At 38.4% G+C, this 23,222-nt stretch overlaps 1 protein-coding gene across 14 annotated transcripts in view; it reads left to right on the top strand.

The window, feature by feature from the left end:
• unc13bb (unc-13 homolog Bb (C. elegans)) overlaps positions 1-23,222 on the top strand; it is a 75,953-nt gene that overhangs the window by 42,571 nt on the left and 10,160 nt on the right. For 6 of the 14 annotated variants that reach the window (XM_016665398.1, XM_016665400.1, XM_016665408.1 and 3 more), the window contains 31 exons: positions 259-305; positions 407-485; positions 1,551-1,556; positions 2,663-2,737; positions 3,253-3,472; positions 4,487-4,714; positions 4,807-4,948; positions 5,228-5,397; positions 6,126-6,241; positions 6,980-7,143; positions 7,619-7,769; positions 7,901-7,969; positions 8,272-8,361; positions 9,052-9,189; positions 9,272-9,402; positions 9,486-9,571; positions 10,305-10,431; positions 10,505-10,601; positions 10,675-10,818; positions 11,696-11,773; positions 11,858-11,935; positions 14,268-14,356; positions 14,433-14,579; positions 14,656-14,779; positions 16,366-16,419; positions 16,492-16,569; positions 17,286-17,433; positions 17,560-17,616; positions 17,767-17,859; positions 17,955-18,114; positions 18,888-20,412. In XM_016665398.1, the coding sequence (XP_016520884.1) occupies positions 259-305; positions 407-485; positions 1,551-1,556; positions 2,663-2,737; positions 3,253-3,472; positions 4,487-4,714; positions 4,807-4,948; positions 5,228-5,397; positions 6,126-6,241; positions 6,980-7,143; positions 7,619-7,769; positions 7,901-7,969; positions 8,272-8,361; positions 9,052-9,189; positions 9,272-9,402; positions 9,486-9,571; positions 10,305-10,431; positions 10,505-10,601; positions 10,675-10,818; positions 11,696-11,773; positions 11,858-11,935; positions 14,268-14,356; positions 14,433-14,579; positions 14,656-14,779; positions 16,366-16,419; positions 16,492-16,569; positions 17,286-17,433; positions 17,560-17,616; positions 17,767-17,859; positions 17,955-18,114; positions 18,888-19,173 (3,672 nt within the window). In that variant the 3' untranslated portion in view covers positions 19,174-20,412. The other 8 variants (XM_016665401.1, XM_016665409.1, XM_016665399.1 and 5 more) reach the window with 7 other exon arrangements.

Here is a 23,222-nt window from a genome sequence, read left to right as displayed (position 1 = left end):
GTCTTTCTTTATTTTTTTATTTTGACCTTTGTGTGACTTTGCATGCTACCATTTGTCTGTCGCCACTGTGGGAAAATAAAGTATATTTTTGTTCATTTTCTCCTTTTCAACATCACATTGTCACCATTTGTACAGTTATTGAGTTTAATAACTAATAGAGTTTTTAATGTGACATCAGAGAGGTTAAGCTCAACCAGAACCGTTTCTCCTTTCCTCCCTAAATGTCTTCAAACTAAAACATTCAAAATGTTCCCACAGGTCAGAGATGTGGAGCCCAATAGCAGACAGGCCTGGGTTAAACCAGGGTAAGTTTTACCTTATCACAACGTGAATGCTTTGTCTACCAGTGCAGACACAGTGGAGGTTTTCTGTGTTGAATGAATTTCTGCCCTCATTATGTTGGCAGTGGTGGATCTGGTCTGTATGGAATCGACAGCATGCCAGACTTGCGTAAGAGGAAGCCCATCCCCCTGGTCAGCGACGTGGTCAGTACCGTTCACTCATTACTTCACTTCTATTTGTCAGGTTATGTTGTTTGCTTGTTTGTTTTAGCTTCAAGTAATTCATCGTGAAACCAGCAGATGTTACTGCTGCACTTACTTTGCCTTGTGTGCATTTGCATCTCTCAAACTTTCATTTCAGTGTTTTATTGGAAATTCTAACAAAAAAACTACAAAAAGTGTCTCATAAAGTTTAAAGAGGTAGGAAAGTGGTGCAATGTTCAAAGTTTTATGCAGAACTTTGGTGGACCAGAACAAAAAGTAGTATATAAGAAGTTCATTTTCTGAATATAGTGGAGTATACTCAAAGTACTAAAAATATACTTCTAGTCCTTATTTTATTGTTTTTAAGTATATTTTTATTAAACTGAAATATGCTGTTTTTGCTATTTTAATAGTTTAACTATTGTAATATTATACATATACTTGTAGGTTTGCCTAGCATATTACTTTTAGCATCCTATTTATGCACTAAAATATACATATTAAACTATTCTTGAAGTTAACCCAGGTATATTTACACTACAATGCAATTTACAAAATCATAAGAATAATTAGAATATTGAGATTCTAAAACATATAGTGTATTTACAAATATCTACATAAGTTATTAAAAACTAACAAAAACAAAGAGCTTCTGTGAAAGTAAGCCCTTTTTAGCTGAAAAAAAATGTGAAAGGATAAAGTTGACATTTGCATGTAAAATGTAAACATGATAGTCTCTCCAGGATGAAGTCCTTCTCTGTCCAAACTGGTAGAGGGGAAAGTGAGCATTTCCTTATAGAAATGTAAACAAAGTAGCATTTCCAACTGAAAACATGTCAAAAGGTCACAACTGTGAAATCAGAAATAAAAATCTGAACAGGAACAAAAACACACTTTTACGACTTCTATGTACTATGATCTTCTACATGTAAGTTTTTTACAGGGGTGATGACTTAAAACGAATGTGTGTAGTGAAAAACGAATGCTAATTTTTCTCTCCCTCCTCTCCTAAACCTGAAACTATTCCCCACAACTCTCTTGAATGCATTCTCTCTTCCTGGTCAGGCTATGGTAAGTTATAGACGCAGATGCCCCTCCCCTTTTCCTGCTGAGGTAAAAATAGATAAAAACATCAAGTAGGGGTGATAACGCATCTAGCAGCATGGTGCACCGGTTTAATCTGAATAGAAACATGCATGCACCCTGTAGGTCCTGGGTGACTTTCCTTCCTGCTTCATATTATCAATTATATATTGTTCACCAATCATTCCCTCACCCTGTGGCTTTCCTCACTTCTCTTAGTTAAAAACTAGTTTAAATTAGTGACTCTAGGGCACTAACACAGTTCACATTGTAAAATCACACAATATTACCAAGTATTTTGGTCTAGATTGTTGTACAGATATCTTAGTTCACTTAAAATAAGACAAAACTAACTTACAAGTAACTTTTCAGGTATAGGAGCTAGTTAAGTAAATAATTCCTTAATATTGATGAAAAAGTTCTAGTACTGGCAGATTATTTCACTTACGATTTTGGAAAAATGTATTGTTACAAGTGAAATAATCTGCCCGTTACCTAGCAACCCCAGCAGAATTCCGCCCGTTACCTAGCAACCTAAACCTGGGCTATACAAAATATGTTCATTACATTTTTTCATTTATTTTTTACACACAATAATTTTTAGATGAAAAGATTTTAGTCTGGTTTTATTATTTCACTTAGAAAATGACAAAAATATCTTGTTTTAAGTGAAATAATCTCCCAGTAGAACTCATTTTGAAGAATTATTAACTTAAAACAAGCTTCTTTATTATGCTGTAGAGTTATTTGTAAGTTACTTTGTCTTATTTCAAGTGTAATAAGATATGTGCACTATGAACTAAACCAAATTTACTTGGTAAGCAAGTGCTGTTATTCTGTTTCGGACTCATGGTCTAAATTTCCTGTTAATCTCCAGCTGCTTAAAACTAACAAAACTCACATGGTTTTTTTCCTCCTATAAGGAGTTGACAGAAAAGAAAACACTTTGCTAACCCTACTGACCTCTCCTTTAACCACCATCACTCCAAACTGCTACAGCAATAAAAATGGATCTGTATTGGTTTTTTATTTTTTTTGTGTGGCGCATAAATTTGTTTACTGGATGGAAACTTATGCAAATTTTCCCTGTTCAGTCGCTTGTCCAAGCCAGGAAGGCAGGGATCGCCTCTGCCATGGCGGCACGGTCCTCATTCAAGGACGAGGAGCTGGTAAGTCAAACTAATTTGCTATTTTTTATTTTTATCTGCCTTTATTTCAAGGCAGCATATGGGTTTTTACCCTTTACTTTAAATGAGTAAAGGGTTTTTACCCATTTAAAAGTTACACCTACAGTGTAAACCAGATATTTACAAACACAAACATGTTTTTCCTCACAGTCTAAAGTTAAGTCAGACCAAACTTTTCTTGTTTTAGCTTAGAATTACCAAAATTATCTCCACTTGCTAAATTCAAATGGTGAGAATATATTTTAGAGATGTTTTCTGTTACTTTCCTAAAATTCAAAAGTTTCCATACATTTGGTCAGTATCCCAGATAAGTCTGTTGGGTTTACATCGACAAGCTCCTGAATGGTTAACTGACACATTTGAGTTGATTGGAGTCACACTTGCTTTCTGGTTTGACTCGATGGGAAAAATTTGGTCCGATTTAACTTCAAAGAATGAGTAAAAATTAGTTTTTGTCTTTTATCCACCTTACATAAATGATCTCCAACTATTCGTAGAAAAACCACGTGTACAAGAAGACCCTGCAGGCGCTCATCTACCCCATTTCCTGCACGACGCCGCATAACTTTGAGGTGTGGACGGCCACCACTCCCACTTACTGCTATGAGTGTGAGGGGCTGCTGTGGGGAATCGCCCGCCAAGGCATGCGTTGCTCCGAGTGTGGCGTCAAGTGCCATGAAAAGTGCCAAGAGCTGCTTAATGCGGATTGTTTACAACGTGAGTATAGACAAGTTTCATTTTATTGCTTACATCTAGAAATTCAAGCATGTCTACAAAACTGGAGGGCAAAAAGACGATTCTTTTACATGCTGTCCTGCTAACGAATTGAAACCTGTTAATGTAGGCATGATTCATGAGGGCTATGTGCCACAGGAAAGGGAAAACTAACAGAAAAACCGTTAAAGACCAATTCAAAACCACTTGTGTTTTTCTTTGTTTCTCGCTCTCTGTGTTTTCCTAAGCTACATGCAGACTCGTTGTAATAATGGACAACACCCACAACTTTATACATCAGAACTCAACATCAACAAACACTCAAACATTTCCCAATATAGAACATTCAGTCCGTTAGTTTTATGTTTTTAGGTTTGATGTCTATTTTGTGATTATTAATAAGTGATCATTGTGGTAGATTAGCTACCGCTGCTATTAACTAAGCTAACATAGCGGTGGTTGATTAGCTAATTTAAGCACTTGTTGTACTGATGATGTGTTGGAGACAGAGTTAATGTGTAAGTAGCCATTTTTATATTTTTTTAACTGAACTGAAACACACCGAATTCCACAGCACATCTACACGTTAATGTTGTCATAGTCAACTTAGCATAACAGAGCTACTTCCCTCGCTATGTTTTCTTAAATTAAATGCCCTTTTTATCTAGTTGTTGTAGTGTTGATATTATTTAGCAAAGAACTGCGTTCCTTTTTCTATTAAATTATCAAGCGTACATTTATCATGCATTTTTACAACTTCACAGCTAATACCAATGGTAATCGTCATTGGTGAGCAGTTTTATTACAAAACCAAGTTTACAAAACACCAATTAAATTAGCCCTTCTGAATTTATCCCAAAAATATATTTTCTGGAAACTAAATTTGCTATATGTTTTCTAAATGCTTATTTTTCTCCGCTATTAGCACATTAGCGGATTAGCCCTCCACTGGTAGCTGGTGCGTCACATTCTGTCAGCTGATGTTTCCAGCATTTTGATTTTTGGTTGAATTTTTAGGTGCGGCTGAGAAAAGCTCCAAACATGGAGCAGAGGATCGTACCCAGAATATCATCATGGCCATGAAAGACAGGATGAAGATCAGAGAGAGGAACAAGCCAGAGATCTTTGAGCTGATCAGGGAGGTGTTCGTCGTCACCAAAGCCATTCATGCTCAGCAAATGAAGACCATCAAGCAGAGCGTGTTGGACGGGACGTCAAAGTGGTCGGCCAAGATCACCATCACAGGTACCCCTCTGATCAACACGTTTATTTAGAGGTTACCTCGTCAATCTGCGTGGTTTTATCTCTGTGTACGATTATGTTTGTCTCTGTTTCAGTGGTTTGTGCGCAGGGACTTCAGGCGAAAGACAAGACCGGCTCCAGTGACCCGTATGTGACCGTTCAGGTGGGGAAGACCAAGAAGAGAACCAAGACCATTTATGGCAACCTCAACCCAGTCTGGGAGGAAAAGTTCCACTTGTGAGTAAAGAATCCTCTTGGTTTGGAAATAATAAAAAAAAAGCTTTTTTTTGTTTTAACAATGCCTTTGGCAGTAAAACATATGTTGCTGGAAAACGTAAATTTTCCTTTAAAAGTTTCTTTTATTTTTATTTATCTTACAAATACGGACACATTTAAAGGGAAACAAATTGGTTAAATGCCAAAACGCTTTATTAAAACGTGAAATAACTGGCCAACAGAAATGTTTTTCTTTTTATGGTAAGTTTGTATCTTTTAATTTTTTTTTTTTTTCTTTAGCGAGTGCCACAATTCTTCAGATCGCATCAAAGTTCGCGTTTGGGACGAAGACGATGACATCAAGTCCAGAGTGAAGCAGCGTCTGAAGAGGGAGTCCGACGATTTCCTGGGTCAGAGTATCATCGAAGTTCGAACGCTGAGCGGAGAAATGGACGTCTGGTACAACCTGGGTCAGTACAGCGTGGAAAAATGCAAATATGGCCGCCAGAACAGAACAACAAAGGTTCACGCAGAAACAAAAAATTCTTAGGGTTAAAAATAAAATATAAAACTCAGATTAGCAATAACAACTCTAACAGTAATGCTAATACTGTGCTGTTGTTGTATTGTAGCATTAGCTTCTGCTAAATATCTTCTTGGTGTTTTAGTGTTATCTTTAGCAAAGTACTGTGTTAATGTGGTGATTTAGCATTAGCTTCTGCTAAGTACTGTGTTAGTGAAGTGCTTTCACGTTAGCTTTAGTTACATGTCGTTGTAGCCTTTAGCATTAGCAGAACTAACCTTTTGGCTAGCAGTCCCCACCTCTGATTATAACCAGCTATGCTATTATGTCATCAAACATTCCCAAACCATTTTGTCCTCTTTCTCCCTTCTTCCCATTTCCTGTTTTTTCAACACGAGATAATCAGGTAGCTGGAAATCACCCGTTCTGCTGACGTGTGAAAATTGCCCCTAATAACGACCCTGTCAGGCAAATAGCAGGCAGAGCTGCCATTGTCCTGCTCACTATCAGCCGGAGGACTTCTATTAGCGCTGCAGAAACAAAGACTCCCTGCAATGGAGCTGCCATGTTAACCTGTAATTACAGTGAGCCGATCTGGTTCAAGGCGCTGCGGAGCTGCAGCCGAATTATGAATCCAGAAGGTGGAAATGTCTGAATGACTGTGTTTGATTACAGAGAAGCGGACGGACAAGTCGGCCGTGTCGGGAGCCATTCGCCTCCAAATCAACGTGGAGATCAAAGGAGAGGAGAAAGTGGCTCCGTACCACGTCCAGTACACCTGTCTGCATGAGGTATCACCTTCAGATGCATCTGCATAATACAGAAAAGGATCAGGGCCACTCAGAAAAAGCCAGACGTTTGAGAAAAACGTCTAAATTCTGAGAAAAATTTACAATTTTGAGAAAATAAGAATTCTGAGAAATAATTAAGAATTTTCAGAAAAAAGAACATCACATATCATATATCGGTCAAAAATAACACAGAGGTTCTTTAATTTATCAATGTATGCAGATTTAATGAATCTGAAGAACACATTGTGGTCATCACTTGCTGCATGTGCAACTGTTTTATTGCACTTTTTCCTTACAATAAACTTTCCATTACGTTTTAACAGCCACGTAGTTCGGAGCAAACTTTTATAACTTGTCTTCCATGTAGATGATGTCAATGACCGAACAGAAAACTTACATTTCTGTTTTTAAAACTGTTTTAATCTTATTTTCAAAATTTACTGAGAACAGACGACAGTCTATGATATTCACCGTATTTTTGTTTTGTCCTGCATGTCATGTGATCAGATTCAAACATGTTTCCGTTCTTCAGCAGGAACAAATGGAGGTTTTCTGGCTTTGGTTATAAGCTTATTACAGCCTTACAAAACCAATAATCCCATAATCAGAAAAGCCAAAACCTTCCAACCCATCAGCACACGATTTCAAATGAATAAAAATCCCTCATCTTCCATGTTTCTGTTGCTTTATTCGTTCTAATCCTCTGCTTCTGAATTGTTTTCCTTCTGTCCGCTGCAGAACCTGTTCCACTTTTCTACCGATGTTCTGGGTCAGGGCTCGGTCCGGATCCCCGAGGCCAGAGGAGACGATTCCTGGAAACTTTACTTTGACGACGTGGCACAGGAAATAGTCGACGAGTTCGCAATGCGCTACGGGATCGAGGCCATCTACCAGGCCATGACGTGAGTCACTGACGCTCCCACTTCCTGTCAGTCAAAATTAAACACCTGCTCTTCAGACCGAGGGTGTTCAAAGTGGGGTTCGGGGGCCATTTGCAGACCATGGATTGATTTTGATGTGGCGCCCCAACCACAACTCAAGAATAAGTCAGGACAAAGCTACGTTGAAATCGTAGCTTTGTCTTTTCTCTTTGCTTTTTGTTAAATCTCGGGTCATTCATCATACGTAGCGCAGAACTTATGCTAAAATGAAAGTTTAGGATAACTTCCAAGTTTATCATAAATTCAGTTTTAGCATTTATTTTGAAGTGGAAGTCATACTAGCATAACTTTAGTTTTAGCATATCTTCCATTTTTGGCACCACAACCATCACAGCACAACTTTTATTGCGGCTTTTTGATGTAGTGTTGCTTTAGTAGTGTTGGCCCTTCTTGGCCTCCGTACATCCTCACCAACGTTGACTGTCTCTGTCTCCAGACACTTTGCCTGCTTGTCCACTAAGTACATGTGTCCTGGGGTTCCTGCAGTGATGAGCAGCCTGCTGGCTAACATCAATGCTTTCTACGCCCACACCACCGCCTCCACCAATGTGTCCGCCTCCGACCGTTTCGCCGCTTCCAACTTTGGGGTTTGTACAGCTGTAGCACAAACGACAAGACGTTCTTCTTCTTCTTCTTTGTCCAACATTTCTCCCTACGGTTTGCTGTGATTAATGTAGGGGACAATTTTACATTTATTTCCTCTTTCCTCACAATACAGAAGGAACGTTTTATCAAGCTTCTAGACCAGCTTCACAACTCCTTACGTATTGATCTCTCTACCTATCGGGTAAGTTTTGTATATAAAACGCCTCAAAGATGTTTAGAAATCACATTTCTTCCCGTTGGTATACTTTCACTCAGAAAGGTTCATATGTTTACACATAAAGGAAGTGACTTTACATTCCAAGCACCAAAACTATTGGTTACACAAAATGGAAAATAATCTAAAAATTAAAGTTTATTGATATTGAAGAGAAATTCTTGCGATATTATTCCATTTCCATTATATTACTTGAAAATCGCCTCAAAGCAACAGTATAATCGTTTAGCCCATCAGTTCATCCCTAAATTTATGTTTTTTCTGTGCAGAACCACTTTCCTGCCAGCAGCAAAGATCGGCTGCAAGATTTGAAATCAACAGTTGATCTTCTGACCAGCATCACCTTCTTCAGGATGAAGGTACCAAACACCCTCCAGTTCTGAGTTTCTTCATTTTTATGCTTCACATTAACTTGACTTGCTTGTTTTTGTATTTTAATTTTTTTTTTCTAGGTATTTTGTATTCTAACATGTTAGCTTCTTTGTTGGTCCAATATGGCCGACTTCACACCAGGTTCTGTCCCACGGTTACCGATGGCAACAGAAAAGGGGGAGGGGCTGTCAGTTAATGGTTGCTACGGTAACCACCAAATCCCAAGCGCAGCAGAACTTAAATAGCAAAAAATGCCAAGAGAAAACTGGATAAAAGTTTGTCAGATAGTTAAAATCTAAATAATTATTGATACTGACTGATGTGAAAAGTTTATATTGTGATAAGTTTTCCGATACCCGATTTGATTTTCTGATAGTGGATCGGTTCATAGTTAGTTGAGCTGGTTCTGGATCTGATGAAGCTGATGAACCTCCTGATGGTTCCAGGAACTGTTGGAACCTGAAGTTTTTCTCTCTTACCTGATTTTGTTGTTTTTTCTCTGTTACCTGATGTTGTTTTTTTTTCTCTCTTACCTGATGTTGTGTTTTTTTCTCTCTTACCTGATTTTGTGTTTTTTTCTCTGTAACCTGATTTTGTGTTTTTTTCTCTGTAACCTGATTTTGTTGTTGTTTTTTCTCTTACCTGATGTTGTTGTTTCTCCTCTGCCTGGCGTTCAGGTCCAGGAGTTACAGTCTCCGCCCAGAGCCAGTCAGGTGGTGAGGGACTGCGTTAAAGCCTGCCTCAACTCCACCTACGACTACATCTTCAACAACTGCCACGAACTCTACAGCAGACAGTACCAGCCTGCAGACGCAGTGAGTGATGCATTATGGGGATTCTGTTAGATTTATGCCTGTTTTTATTTAGTAACGTTGAGGTTTAATTTCTGTAATCCAGAACAAGGAGGAGCTTCCCCTGGAGGAGCAGGGCCCCAGCATCAAGAACCTGGACTTCTGGCCCAAACTCATCATGCTCATCGTCTCCATCATAGAGGAGGACAGGAACTCCTACACGCCTGTGCTCAATCAGTCAGTCGTCCGTTTTACATTCACTCTTTATCCTGCTTACTACGTGATCTACGACATTTCTGAGTGAAACTTTTTTCTATCAGGTTTCCACAGGAACTGAGTGTAGGAAAAGTTTCAGCAGAAGTCATGTGGACGTTGTTCGCTCAAGACATGAAGTACGCTCTGGAAGGTTGGCCTCACTTAAATACCTTCAGATCTTTACATGATTCTCTTTTGTTTGTTATCCTCAAATTGACTCAGTGTGAAGGATCATTTTTCCCAAATTTACAACTTTTAAGGATTGGAAATTATTGAACAATTAATCGCAAGTAATTGATTATTGAAATAACTGCCAACTAATGCAGTAATTGATTAATCGTTATCCAAAATACACAGACTAAAAAACTCAACATATTCAGAGTTGTAATTAAGCTGAAACTATAATATATATACACATTTCACATTTAAGATAAAAACACTTTTTCTTTTATATTCACTCTGTTCAAATTCATGAAAGGAGTTTTATGTTGTTGCATTTTAGGCAATAAAATGTCTTTATTTAAAAATGAATCAAATTTTAGTTTTTCCATCTTTTAATGTATTTTTAAAGTTTTATAGAAAAGGCTTAATCTAGCATAGCCTGTTGTGAATGCTAATGCTAATTAGCATGACCATCGATGACTGTAGATAAACGGCTTTCCCATGGCGGTAAGTTATACATGAGGATGATTGGCAGCGCTAAGCTCTGATTGGTTGTTTTTGGAGGTGGAGCTCGATCTTCTCACTGATTGTCTGTCTCACTGTGACAGTTTTAATAAATATGTTAGTTATTTTTTATAAAAGTTACATACTGTAGCTTTAACTGTATTATTAACGGCAGGATTTGTTTGGTTTATAAATCTTGTTTTGTCTTTTCTCTGCAGAGCATGAGAAGCACCGGCTGTGTAAAAGCACCGACTACATGAACCTGCACTTTAAAGTCAAGTGGCTCTACAATGAATACGTCAAGGAGCTTCCGATCTTCAAGGATGTCGTTCCTGAATATCCATCGTGAGGTTTTAAACTTTTAAAGCAGAGACAAAATGTGGGGAGGTTTGTGCTAAGTGTCGTTTTTCTGTTTTAGTTGGTTTGTGCAGTTCGTTCTGCAGTGGTTGGATGAAAACGAGGATGTTTCCATGGAGTTCATGAATGGAGCGCTGGAGAGAGACAAGAAGGACGGAGTAGGAACATTCAGCTGTAATTTCTGTGTTTTTACCAGTAGCTGCTGTTTCCATGCTAACCCGTCTGATTCAGTTCCAGCAGACGTCTGAACACGCCCTGTTCTCCTGCTCCGTGGTGGACATCTTCACCCAGCTCAACCAGAGCTTCGAGATCATCAAGAAACTGGAATGTCCCGACCCCAGCGTCATGGCTCACTACAGCCGCCGCTTCTCCAAGGTAACCCTCAAAAACTGTTATTTCTTTAATATTCTCCTTATTAGTAGTAAATTTACTCTTGATATTCAGGTTTTCTTGTAATTTTAAAAGGACTTTTTCATCCATTGTTTGGAAACAGCTGTTTAAAACCAGCAGCAGTGATTCTTTGTTTTCTAGATGAAGCTTTGAACATATTTATTTACACTTTTTTTTTTTTTTACATATTGTCTTGTTAATTTTATAAAAGACTTTGGACACACTGCTTAAAGTGTTGAATAATCTTTTATCCATAGAAGTTGTGGGAACTGCTAAATATAAAATATTAGCTGTGCTAACCATAAAGGACTAACCAGAAATATTAGTCCAGCTAATGCTAAATTGTTGTGCTAACATGGTACTTAGCGGAAGCTAATGCTGAACACTATAGCAGCATCTTATTTAGTGGAAGTTGAGACTACAGTGTTGTGCCAACAAGGTACTTAGCAGAAGCTAATGCCAAAGCTGCATCAACAGAGTTTTCAGTGGAAGCTAACGCTAAAGGGTTAGCAACACAATATTTAAGGAAGCTAATGCTAAAGGGCCACAGCAACACAATATTTACTGGAAGCTAATGCTAAAATGCTGTAGCAACACAGTATTTAGCAAAACACAGCACTAAAGCGCTACACCAACATAATATTTAGCAGCAGCTAACACTAAAGAGATATAGCTATATGGTATTTAGTGAAAGCTACACCAACACAATAGAAGCTAAAGTGCTATATTAACATAATATTTAGTAGAAGATAATGCTAAAGAGCTATAGCAAGATAGCATTTTGTTGCTAAATTCAAATTAGCTCAGTTATTAGCACATTTGCAGTTATCAGTCAGATTCTTTGATTTCTCATTTCTTGCAGACAATCGCCAAAGTTCTCCTGCAGTACAGCGCCATCCTGACCAAGAGCTTTCCTTCTTATATTGACAAGGAGAAGATTGTAAGTTGTTCAGTTTTTTGTTGTAGAGCATATTCTGATAACATTGTAAATGCTGCTATTGAATCTCCTCCTGTCCTGCTGCAGCCCTGTGTCCTCATGAATAACGTGCAGCAGCTGAGAATCCAGCTGGAGAAAATGTTTGAATCAATGGGGGCCAAACAGGTGAGTCAAATGGAAACGGGTAGACTTGAAGGGTTTAGGAATACAAACATGGTAAAAACATTCAACACGTTGTTCATCTGCATTCGAATTCACTCCTGTGTGTCAGACTGCGACAGAGGAAGCGCGGGTATGTACGTTAGCGCTAGCTTGGATTGTTTGGTAGATGAAGGGTTGATTGGTTCTGGGCTGTAGTTGCTGGAGTTTGTGATTTTTTTTAGGTTTTTATAATAATTGAGCTGTTTAGTTGTATTTTGGTTCAGCTCTGGCTGGTTGATGGTTGGATTGTAGGTTAGTTTACAGATCAACACATTTATTCACTTTACAATTAAAGCAAGACGAAATCCCAGAGGAGGAGGAGGAGGAGGAGGAGGAGGAGGAGGTAGGTTTGAGTCACAGTCTGTTCAAGGTGGATATTTCTCTTTACATAACTCATCTGCATTGTCTGTGTCTGCCTGGAACAGCAGGTTGTTGCAGAGGATGAGAAACCAAAACCTGTGGTGGGTGGATCAGTTGACTAGACGTTGGTAGCTAGTCTGTAGGAGTCGTCCCAGAGCTTAGCCTCCTTTAGCTCCTGCTTTTCATGCTGAAACGTTGCTGCCTTGCGTTCTGCTGGTGCTGTTGGTCTTTTCTCATTAGCTGCTGTTGTAGAAACTCATTTACTGGCAAAACAAAAAACAATCAACGCTCAAAATCCAGATTTTTGAAAAAGAGTTTTTATTTTACGTCTCATCATCATGATAAAATGGAAATAAACAAAAATAAACAAGTGGCTTGACAAAATAAATAATGTGCAAAAAATAAGAACTTTCCCGACTTATTTGACGATGTAGTGTGATATAAATTAATTTATCAATCAGGAGAGATGGGAATTGATAAGAAAGTGATAGAGATTCCATTATATCAATAAGATTCCTTATTGATTCTCATTGAGTTGGGAAATGGACCATGTTGACAAAACCTGTGACAAAATCTCCCTTTAATCTCCCATATCTTTCTGAGAAGTTACTTCTAAATTAGTTTGTCTTGTTTTAAGTGTCCTAATGTATTTGAACAAGAAACTAGACCAAAACTACATGGTAATATTTTGCGTATTTTTCATAATATCCATGTTTTGACCCAATATAAAGTCATTTTTCGTATCTATTGCTGGAGAAAGACGTTCTTTACCTTTTCTCTGCTTTTCTAGCTGAAGATCAGAGCCTTAGCCTGGCAGGCAAGTCCTCCACATATGCAAACATGTAAAGCATGACTGCATATCAGCCTTAAAAATACTTTAAAAACCACTGTACAATTATCTGAATGGAAGCAACGACACAAAACCTTTGTGTTGCCTCTTTACTGCAACTCCTAGTTTGAAGGAAGTGAGGAAGAGGAGGAAGTTAAAGAGGAAGGGGAGGAAATGGAGGCCGAGGTTTGTTCCAGTTGAAAGTGGTTTTTAACATCCTCCTTTCTCCAAATCCAAAGTCATTTCTGATTTTCCCCAAACTGAAACTAAAACATCCAACATGGTGGAGTTTTGTTGTCTGGTTTTTTCTCATCTGTGAGGATTTCCTCTGTAGATTAGCAGCATTTTCCCTTATTTTCCATAAAAGTGCCACTTTCATTCCCCTTCAGTTGTATTTTTTCATTTTATCACTTTGTTTTGTTCCTTTCCTAAATCCTGTGTGATAGACTGAGCAGGATGAGGTTTAAACATGTCATCTGGGTTTAAATCACCTTCATTTTAAGCAAAAAGTCCAGAAATCATTTGTTCTGCAGCTCCTTCATCTTTTCAGGGCATTTTGACACTTTGTTTGTTTATATCTATAACCATTTTCTAACACAAAGATGGACGAACCGTTTGAGCAGGTAGGCACATTAATATTCAGTTACCCACTTAATGTGTGCTAAAAAGGGGCATTTCACCCAAAATGTCTTGTTTTACCTCCAACTTTGTGCCACATAGAGAGAAAATGCATGTGAGGATCATAAGGTGAGTTCATGCAAGTTACAGGAGCTGAACTGTAACATGCATGTTATCATGAGTAGAAATGGGCTGAATATAAATACTAACTACACCAACAGGGTGTTTAACTGAGTCTGACCTGGTAGTAATGCAGCCATAGACTCTCAGGTATTTTGTAACAATTAAACTTTAGAAGTAATTTAAAGTAGTTTAGCTTCCAGGTTCTCTGGAAACCTTCCCAGTTTTATCCTCCTCTTTCTTTCTTCTTTCTTTCTTTCTTTCTTTCTTTCTTTCTTTCTTTCTTTCTTTCTTTCTTTCTTTCTTTCTCTCTTTCTTTCTTTCTTTCTTTCTTTCTCTGAAACCACATCGTCTTCTTCTCTCCTCCAGATGGACACGGAGGCCAGCGACCTGCTGAACGACCTGCAGGTTCGGCTCAACAACGTTCTGGACGACCTCAGCAGCACGTTTGGGAACAGGTACTGACCTCACACCGCTCGTTCCCCGTGGCTCCGCCTCCGTCCGAGTCCATCACTCCTTCTTCTTCTCTTCCAGCTTCCAGAGCCGCATCACCGACTGCATGCGACAGATGGCGTCGCTGCTGTATCAGATCAAAGGACCGCTCAACGAAAACACCAAGAACCAGGTGGAGGCCGACTCGGACAACATGCTGCGGCCGCTCATGGACTTCCTGGATGCGCAGTGGGTTCAGTGGGATTCTCCCAAACACGGCTCCTCTGTTGGTGTGTGTAAGTGTGTGGATGTCTTGTTTTTGCAGATTAACGCTGTTCGCCACGGTGTGTGAGAAAACGGTGCTGAAGCGCGTCCTGAAGGAGCTGTGGAGGATCGTGATGACCAGCCTGGAGAAGAACATCGTCCTGCCGCAGGGCAACGACACCTTCGTGAGTCTGATGTTCATCTGCTTCACTGCAAAGTCACAGCAGCCACATTCACATCCAATTTCAGTTCATTTTCAAAATGTCCTAAAAAAGTGAGATGAGACATAAAACACACAATTTACCAAAGATTTGTGGTGTAAGCAAAAAGTCCAGAAATCAAACAAATTGCTTGATTCACTTGAAATACGACAAAACTAGCTTGAAAGTAACTTTTCAACAGGACAGGAGTTTGTTCTAAGTCAATAATTCCTCAATATTGATGATAAAACACTATTTCCATTGGTAGATTATTTCACCTAAAACAAAATGTTTTTACCATCTCATAAGGGAAATAATTACCAGACTAAAATCTCATTATTTAATGATGAGTTTTGCAAAAAATAAATAAATAATGAACATATTTTAGTGTTTAATATATTAGTATTTTCACATTATATGCAAAACCAAGGAAGAGGAAAGACAAGATATATAAAACAAGCAACCCACCCAATAAATGGCCAACATTCCCTTATGTTCACCTACAAGGTGTGAAGCAGAAAGAACTAAGATCAAACAGGAATCCATGTTTTATTGAGCCACTGCTCAGCCAAAGTGTCCCAGGTCTGCTATTCCTGAGCCTTTATGATCTCTTATCGAAAGAGATCATTAACAATTTCCAAGTTTTATGAAATTTATTCTCAGAGCCTCTCATCACATACCTGATTCTCTCTAGTTTTAGGTTAAGCAGTACGTCTTATGAAGATTGAAACATATTTTGTGTAGCCCTTGCTTGGGTTGCTAGGTGATGGATGGAATTCCACTGAGGTTGCTAGGTAACCTCCACTGAGGTTGCTAGGTGATGGGTGGAATTCCACTGAGGTTGCTAGGTAACCTCCACTGAGGTTGCTAGGTAACAGGCAGTTTATTTCACTTACAACGAAACATTTTCCTTGGTATAAATTAAATAATCAGCCAATGGGACTAGAACTTTTTCATCAATATTATTTATTGACTTAAAACAAACTTTTTGTTCTTCCCAAAGAGTTACTGCCAAGTTAGTTTTGTCTTAGTTTAAGTGTATTAAGATATTTCAAAATTCCGATTCAAAAATAGTTTATTGATCCAAAGGGAAATTCAGTGTTGCTGTAATTCATATTGGTCAAATTTGCCATAGAAACTAGACCAAAAATATTTGTTTTTCAGTTTAATTAGCATTTTCTTTTTTACCACATTAGAAAAATTAGCTCAGTTTGTATCACAGCAGGATGGAAACATGGCTGCCGTTTTGAAGTCAGTCAAATCGTTTACGTATTTTCTTAAAAAAATCAAATAAGATGAAGACATTTTGATAATAAATCTATTTTTACTCATCATGATTTGAAATGAAGGCTGTGACATATTCATTCAGTTTAATTATACAATCACACAGAGCAGATGAATACATGTAGCTCACACTGTACTTATGAACATGAACATGAATTGTTCACCAGGTCGTATCTGTTTGTTTTTCCCCATTTCCATCTTTTCTAATCCGATACTTTAAAAACCTTGATTGAACCAAGGCTACTGGAAACCAAAGTTAATCATGACTTTTTCTGTTTTTCCTGAAGGGAGCACAGATTCTTTCTGCTGCAAAAGAACTGGGCCACCTTTCCAAACTGAAGGTATCAGGTTGCCCTTGAGTTTCTTTTCTCCTGTGAATTGGTCTAGTCTAAGTCTTGGTTTGGGTTGTTTAGGATCACATGGCAGGAGACGCTAAAAGCCTGACGCCCAGGCAGTGTGCCGTCATGGACGTGGCTCTGGATACCATCAAGGTGAGACCAGAAGCTGGAGCTCTGCAGTTAAATGCCTCTATAATCATAGAGAAAAGTAGAAAATGAAACGATAACCAGACTAAAGTCTCATTTTATAGCAATGATTTTCTAATGAACGTATTTTGGATAACTCATACTTGGGTTGCTAGGTGACGGGCGGAATTCTACTGGGGTTGCTAGGTAACGGGGAGATCATTCCACTTAAAATGAAACATTTTTTGTTACCACATATTTTATGTGATATGTAAATGTCACATAAAATCCCAACAAGTAACTTTTCAGCAATATATATATATATATATATATATATATATATATAGTAGGTAATTTCTTAATATTGATGAAAAATAACCAGTTCCAGTTACAGATCGTCACACGTACAACAAGACATTTTTCCCATTTTAAAAGTTAAATAATGTTTCAACAGAACTGTCACTTTTTATAAATCAATATTATGGAATTATTGACTCAGAATAAACTCCTAGTCTTGCCAAAACGTTACTTGTAAGTTATTTTTGTCTTATTTTAAGTCCATTACAAACTAGAAAAAAATACTTGGTGGGTTTGTTGATTGTAATCAAACAGAAAAGTACAATTCCGTCATTTTTAAGAGAACTTTAACTCGTTTTTATTGAGTCTTTTTCCACTTTAAGTCAGTCACATCATTCCGTTTCCAGAATGCTGATCCTCTGGTTCTCGTTTTGTTTCCTGTGCAGCAATACTTCCATGCAGGCGGGAACGGCTTGAAGAAAGCCTTCCTGGAGAAGAGCGCTGAGCTTTCGTCGCTCCGCCACGCTCTGTCTCTCTACACCCAGACCACCGACACGCTCATCAAAACCTTTGTGACCACGCAGCATTCACAAGGTAGATCCAACACGCCTTGAAGGAGCTTCGATACGGGAGCGTTTCAGATTCCTCGCTGCTTTTATCTCCTGGACTTGGTTGTTTAAGTTGCTGTCTTGTTTTTATCCCCTGCTGCCTCTGTGCCAGTGCACAATGGGAAGGGTATTAGGTTAACTCCTAATGAGAAAGTCCAGCCCAGCAGGGGTAGGTCTCCATGAAATCACCATCAGCCCAACTTCCCTTCATCGTTTTGTCTTCTTTTGTTTCGTGAAACCTGTGTTTCTGTCGCATGACTCTATGAAAGTGTTTTTATTGCCTCCATTGGACCAAATGTTCCTGTTCCTGTTGCACCAGGCTCCGGAGTGGACAAACCCATCGGAGAGGTTTCCCTGCAGATTGAGCTCTACACTCATCCGAAGAGCGGAGAGCGGAAAGTTACACTCAAAGGTCCGTTTGGGATGGTTTTCAGCCAATCAAATCAAAGTTGGAGCATTTGAAAGTAATTTTAGTTTAAGTATTTGTGTCCATACGTGTTCATGCAGTGATTGGAGCCAGCGATCTGAAGTGGCAGACGTCTGGGATGTTCAGACCCTTCGTGGAGGTCACACTGATCGGGCCGCACCTGAGCGACAAGAAGCGCAGATTTCAGACCAAATCCAAGAACAACAGCTGGTCTCCCAAATACAACGAGACCTTTCACTTGTAAGTTCAAAGAAAGGAAAACATTTAAATTATTCTATGTATGTTTGTTCTATAAAACAAAGTCCATGTGACTATATCAGTGTTGGGCACTAACTAACGCACTTATAGCGGAGCCAACTTTTTGTTTGGGGTTTCTTGCTAACTTTGCAAACTTTTAGTGGACTTAAATTTCCCCAAAATAATTTTTCTTTCCAATAAATTCAGGCTTTATTCGGGGGAGTTCCTTTAGCAGAAGCTAAGTACACCAATAGATTTTAACGTTAGCATAAAGCTAGAACGGTAGCAGATTAGCGGAAGCTAAGTGCACCAATAGATTTTAACGTTAGCATAAAGCTAGAACGGTAGCAGATTAGCGGAAGCTAAGTGCACCAATAGATTTTAACGTTAGCATAAAGCTAGAACGGTAGCAGATTAGCGGAAGCGTTTCTTCCACTTTATTCAACTGAAAGTTTATAAAACAGTAAAAGTAAATATGTGCTTTAGAATTTAAGTGGAAAACTAATTTAAGGGAATCTAAATGTGCTGAACAAAAACTAGCTCCACTATTAGCATATTAGTAGATTAGAGAAAGTGTAGCCTACCAAATGAAAATTTATGACAAAGTAAAATAGCGCTTTTGATTTTAAATGGAAAATTAATTTAGCGAAAGCTAAGTTCGCTAAGGTTTTCAAAGTTATCCAAAAAAAAAGCACAAAATGGAAAATGATCTCTGCTATTAGCGCATTAGCACAGGAAACTGGACGTTAACGTCGTGTTCTGGTCTCGGTCTGCAGCGTTCTGGGCATCCAGGACGGCTTCGAGTGCTACGAGGTCCAAGCCTGCGTGAAGGACTACTGCTTCGGCCGCGCCGACCGGGTGGTGGGCCTGGCCGTGGTGCAGCTCAGGGACATCATGGAGAGGGGCAACTGCGCCTGCTGGTGCCCCCTGGGGCAGCGCATCTCCATGGACGACACGGGCCTGACCGCCATGCGGATCCTCTCCCAGCGCTCCAACGACGACGTCGCCAAGGAGTTCGTCCGGCTCAAGTCTGAAACCCGATCAGTGGAGGAGGGAAGATGAGACTCTGCTTGTTCCAGTGGGTCTGCTGTGACCTTTGACCTGTCTTGGCTGCTGTGGAAAGCCTCACCAGCTCCCAGTGTTCTTCAGCTTCACATGTTTAACCGTTTAAACTCTCGTCCGGCTCTGCTGAGGAGACAGAACCCATCCAGAACCGGTCAAAGTGCCGAATAAGAACCCACCCACCCCAAGTGTTCTTGTGCAATAAATCCAACCCACCCGTCCCAAAGTGAGGCCAAGAGGGTCAAGCCTTGCACTCTGCAAGCTGTGAATGTGTGTGTTCATGTAAAAGGAAAGAAATCCTGTTTTTAATGACTGGAAGTCAAATATTTATCTTCACTTAGCAGAAAAATCACCGTTTAGTTTTAGTTTTCTAGTTTAGCAGGTACATCTGGGCCTGCAGAAACATTTTATCCTCATTTTCAAATGGAAAATGTTTGGATTTAACTCAAAGCTTCAGTCTGGAGGCCATTTTTATCTCTCTCTGTTTCCTGTACGCTGTGGCCATTTTATTTTTTAAGTATATTTATTTCCCTCTTAAAGTTGGATTTGATGTGATTTCTGCTCCATTTTTCAGTTTTCTGGGTTTTGTTACAAACTGAGTTTACATTTCTCTCCGTTTTTTGTTTTTCCTTCTGCTCTTCATACGAGTGGCCTTAATTATAAAAAAGATTTACTTTTTTTGTTGTTTAATCTTTTCACTTGTGAAATTATGATTTGCATTTTATTTCCCCAGATTGATGTCAAATTGCTGAATTTCCTTAATATTTTGTATTTTTCATTGTAATTTAATGTAAGCTGGTTTTTGTGGGAATCTGTTGTGCTGAGTATCAAATCTAATATTTCTTTTGTTACCAGTTCTTTATATTTTCTGTAGACAAAGTGATTTATTTTGACTTCATTTTGTCCCAGCAGCCTTTAAATGAAGCCACAGATCCAGCCTCCTCTTCCTCCTCTTCCTCACCTTCTCTGTTTTTGTTGATGGGAGCAAATATTCCCCACATCCTGGAGCAACGCATTTTCCTCGTGCCAAGTTTTGTTTTCACTTTAGTTTTTTTTTTTTTGCACATTTTTTACCTTTCAAACTATAAAATCACTGCATTTCTCTGGAGTTTTCATTTTAATGTCACATTAAATCTGTTTCACTGTCGGCTTCACACTGACAACATTTCTGCATAAAGTATTAAGACGTATGTGTCTTTTTTTTCTCGCACTACAGAATAAAGTCATTTTCACAGTGAATATCTTGATGAGCTTGAATTTCCGCCCTGAGGGAGCGGCCATCTTGTTTATTCATGATTGGTTGCACCATAATGTGGCCATAACTACCTTTTTTATTGGTTTTATGTAAACATGCAAACAATTTATTAGCTTCCAAACAATTGTTTATTAGATAAATTATTCAATTAGAGTAATAAAGTTTACTTAAACCTTCTTTTAGTGTTTGGGAGCCGTTAATACAAGATGGCAGCTGAAAGAGGCCAAAGGATGGTCAGCCTTAGGGACAGTCTGGGGTCTCCATTCATGGTTTGAACTATTAGCATCAATTTACTGGAGATTAATAAAATGTGGAGTTTTGTGTGCATTTGTGCCATAAAGTGATTGGGAAGTAAAAACCAGATTTAATAGAACTCAATAAAAAATGACTAAATAGGTTTTGAAAAATGAAATGTAAAAATTAAATGTTTGTTGCATCCTAGAAGTATTTTATTTGAATTACTATTTTAAATCTATGGATAAAACACTTCATTATTTTATTTGCCCAGTTTTTGTTATACAATCTGAGTTGCATCACAATGCTTTCAAATCGCCGCTGCTTTTCGGCAACGAGTTAAAAGCAAAAATAGAGACAGCATCTAATGTTAATGTTTGCTAATTTTATTGTTACTATTGTTAATTATAAATAATGATGTCGCCCTGCAGCTGCTGCCAGTACAACTCCTGCTCCACCTCACTCAGACCCATCAACCTGGAAGGTCAGAAGTTTCATCCAGCCTGTAACTCAACATTAATCCTGTCTTTATGTAGGAAAATTTAAATTTTACCCAAATATAGTAGTATATGTCAGGTCATTTTCTAAACTGTGCAGCTTCTCCACTTGGAAAGGGATGGATGCAGACTTTCAACAGGTTTTACTCAAAGGACCAAGCAGTTTTATTCATTTTATCCTCCATTTATTTATTTATTTATTATGTGTCAGGACATTTTCACAATTGGTCCAGAAGCAGGTAAAAACCTTTAAACAAACCCAAAACGAGAAAAATAATTACTAATCTGTAAGTTTACATGAATTCAATTCACTCAAACTACAAAGGAATTAATAAACTATATCAATAATAAAAGCAAACCACTGGGAATCAAACCCGCAAAGTAATTAAAGTTAAATTAACAACTTAAATTAAGTTTAGTTATTTAAAGTACATTTCAAATTAATATTTACATTTATTTAAATATACAAATATCTCCTTTTCAATATTGGTCATAAATATTTACTTTATAAATAGCTTCAATCTTTTTAATAAATTAATTAACAGTTGAATTTACCACCCAAATCCTCTATTCAACAATACAACAATCAGTTCGATCATAAAAATCAATCGATCAGCTCCAGTTCCACCGCTTCAGTTCAGGCGTCGCTGCAGGAGGAACGAGGGGAACCGAACATTCCTGATTCCTCAATGCCGGGAAACTATGGACCCATTTTGAAACTTCCTTTCATGTCGAAGATCCTTGAGAAGGTTAAACACAACAATTTGACTCTTTTTTAGAGGAAAATGACCTTATGGACTTTTTTCAGTCTGGTTTTCACAGACCACAGAAACAGCATTACTAAAAGCTTCTAGTGACGTGTTGATGGCAGCTGATTCTGGAAACTATCCAGTGTTTGTTGTTCTGATTCCGACACTGTGGACCTCACTGTTCTTATCAACAGACTAACAGATCTTTTTGGTATTTCTGGCACTGTTTTAAACTGGTTTACTTCTTATTTATCTGAAAGGTCTTTTACGGTTTTATGAATAATGTTCACTCTGATGCTGTCATGGTTCCCAAGGTTAATTTTTAGGCCCACTCTTCTCTTCATTGTACTTTGGCTCTTTAGGTTTTATTTTAAATTGTTACAGTAATGTCTCATACCAAGTGAATGCTGACAATATTCAAATATACAGTTTGTTCTGGTCTTCTGAATAAACTTCCTGTCTGACATCAAAATATGGCTGAATGACTTTCAGTTCAATGCTGAGACACTTATTGTTGCTCCTAGTGATAAAATTGCTGAAATCATGGAGCATATTAGGTTTTTAAACCTTTCAGAAAAACACAGTTTTCAAAATGTGGGTGTTCTCCTCAACAGTTGTCTTTGGACAATCATTGCAAACTGTTAGTTTGCAATGATTTTTACCTTTGAAGGAATACTTTGAAGCTGCGAGCTATTTTATCATTGAAGGAACTGGAAATGGTGGTCCATGCTTTTATTTCTTCTACTGTAACAGCCTTTTAGTGGGTCTAAGTCAATGCTCCATGGCTTCCCTTCAGTCTGCACAAAGCACTGCAGCCAGGCTGTTAACTAAAACCCACAGAACAGCTCACGTAACTCCTGTTCTGGCCTCCTTGCTTTGGCTCCCGGTGTATTTTAGGACTCATTTTAAAATTTTGGTTTTCACTTTTAAGGCTCTTCATGGTGAGGCTCCCAAATATATATTTACCTTTTGATTTCTTGTGATTTTATTTTTTCTTGATATGGCTGTAATTGCTTGTTTTAGTTGTTGCATTACTTTATTTTTTTCCAGACATAATTTATGGTTTCTGGGATTTTATTGACCACCAGACAGGAATGCACCAGGGTTTTTTGTGTTTTGTTGGGGAGCAGGTAGGTGTTTATTTTCAGTATATACACTACATTTGAACTCTGGTTCGTGGGTTCATCCTGCCTCAGAAACCAGGGTAACACTGCAGAAAACTTCAGGGTTACTCTGGGATTTGCAGTGCTCGGTTTGTCCAGCAGATGGCAGTGATAGACCAGAGATCGTATGGCTCAGTTTAAGCGGAGCAGA

The sequence above is a fragment of the Poecilia formosa genome, unplaced genomic scaffold (assembly GCF_000485575.1).
Source record: "Poecilia formosa unplaced genomic scaffold, Poecilia_formosa-5.1.2 Scaffold579, whole genome shotgun sequence".
In the NCBI taxonomy this organism is placed as follows: Eukaryota; Metazoa; Chordata; class Actinopteri; order Cyprinodontiformes; family Poeciliidae; genus Poecilia; species Poecilia formosa.
The sequence above is the reverse complement of the archived record's forward strand: the minus strand, read 5'-3'. Positions and strand labels throughout refer to the sequence as shown.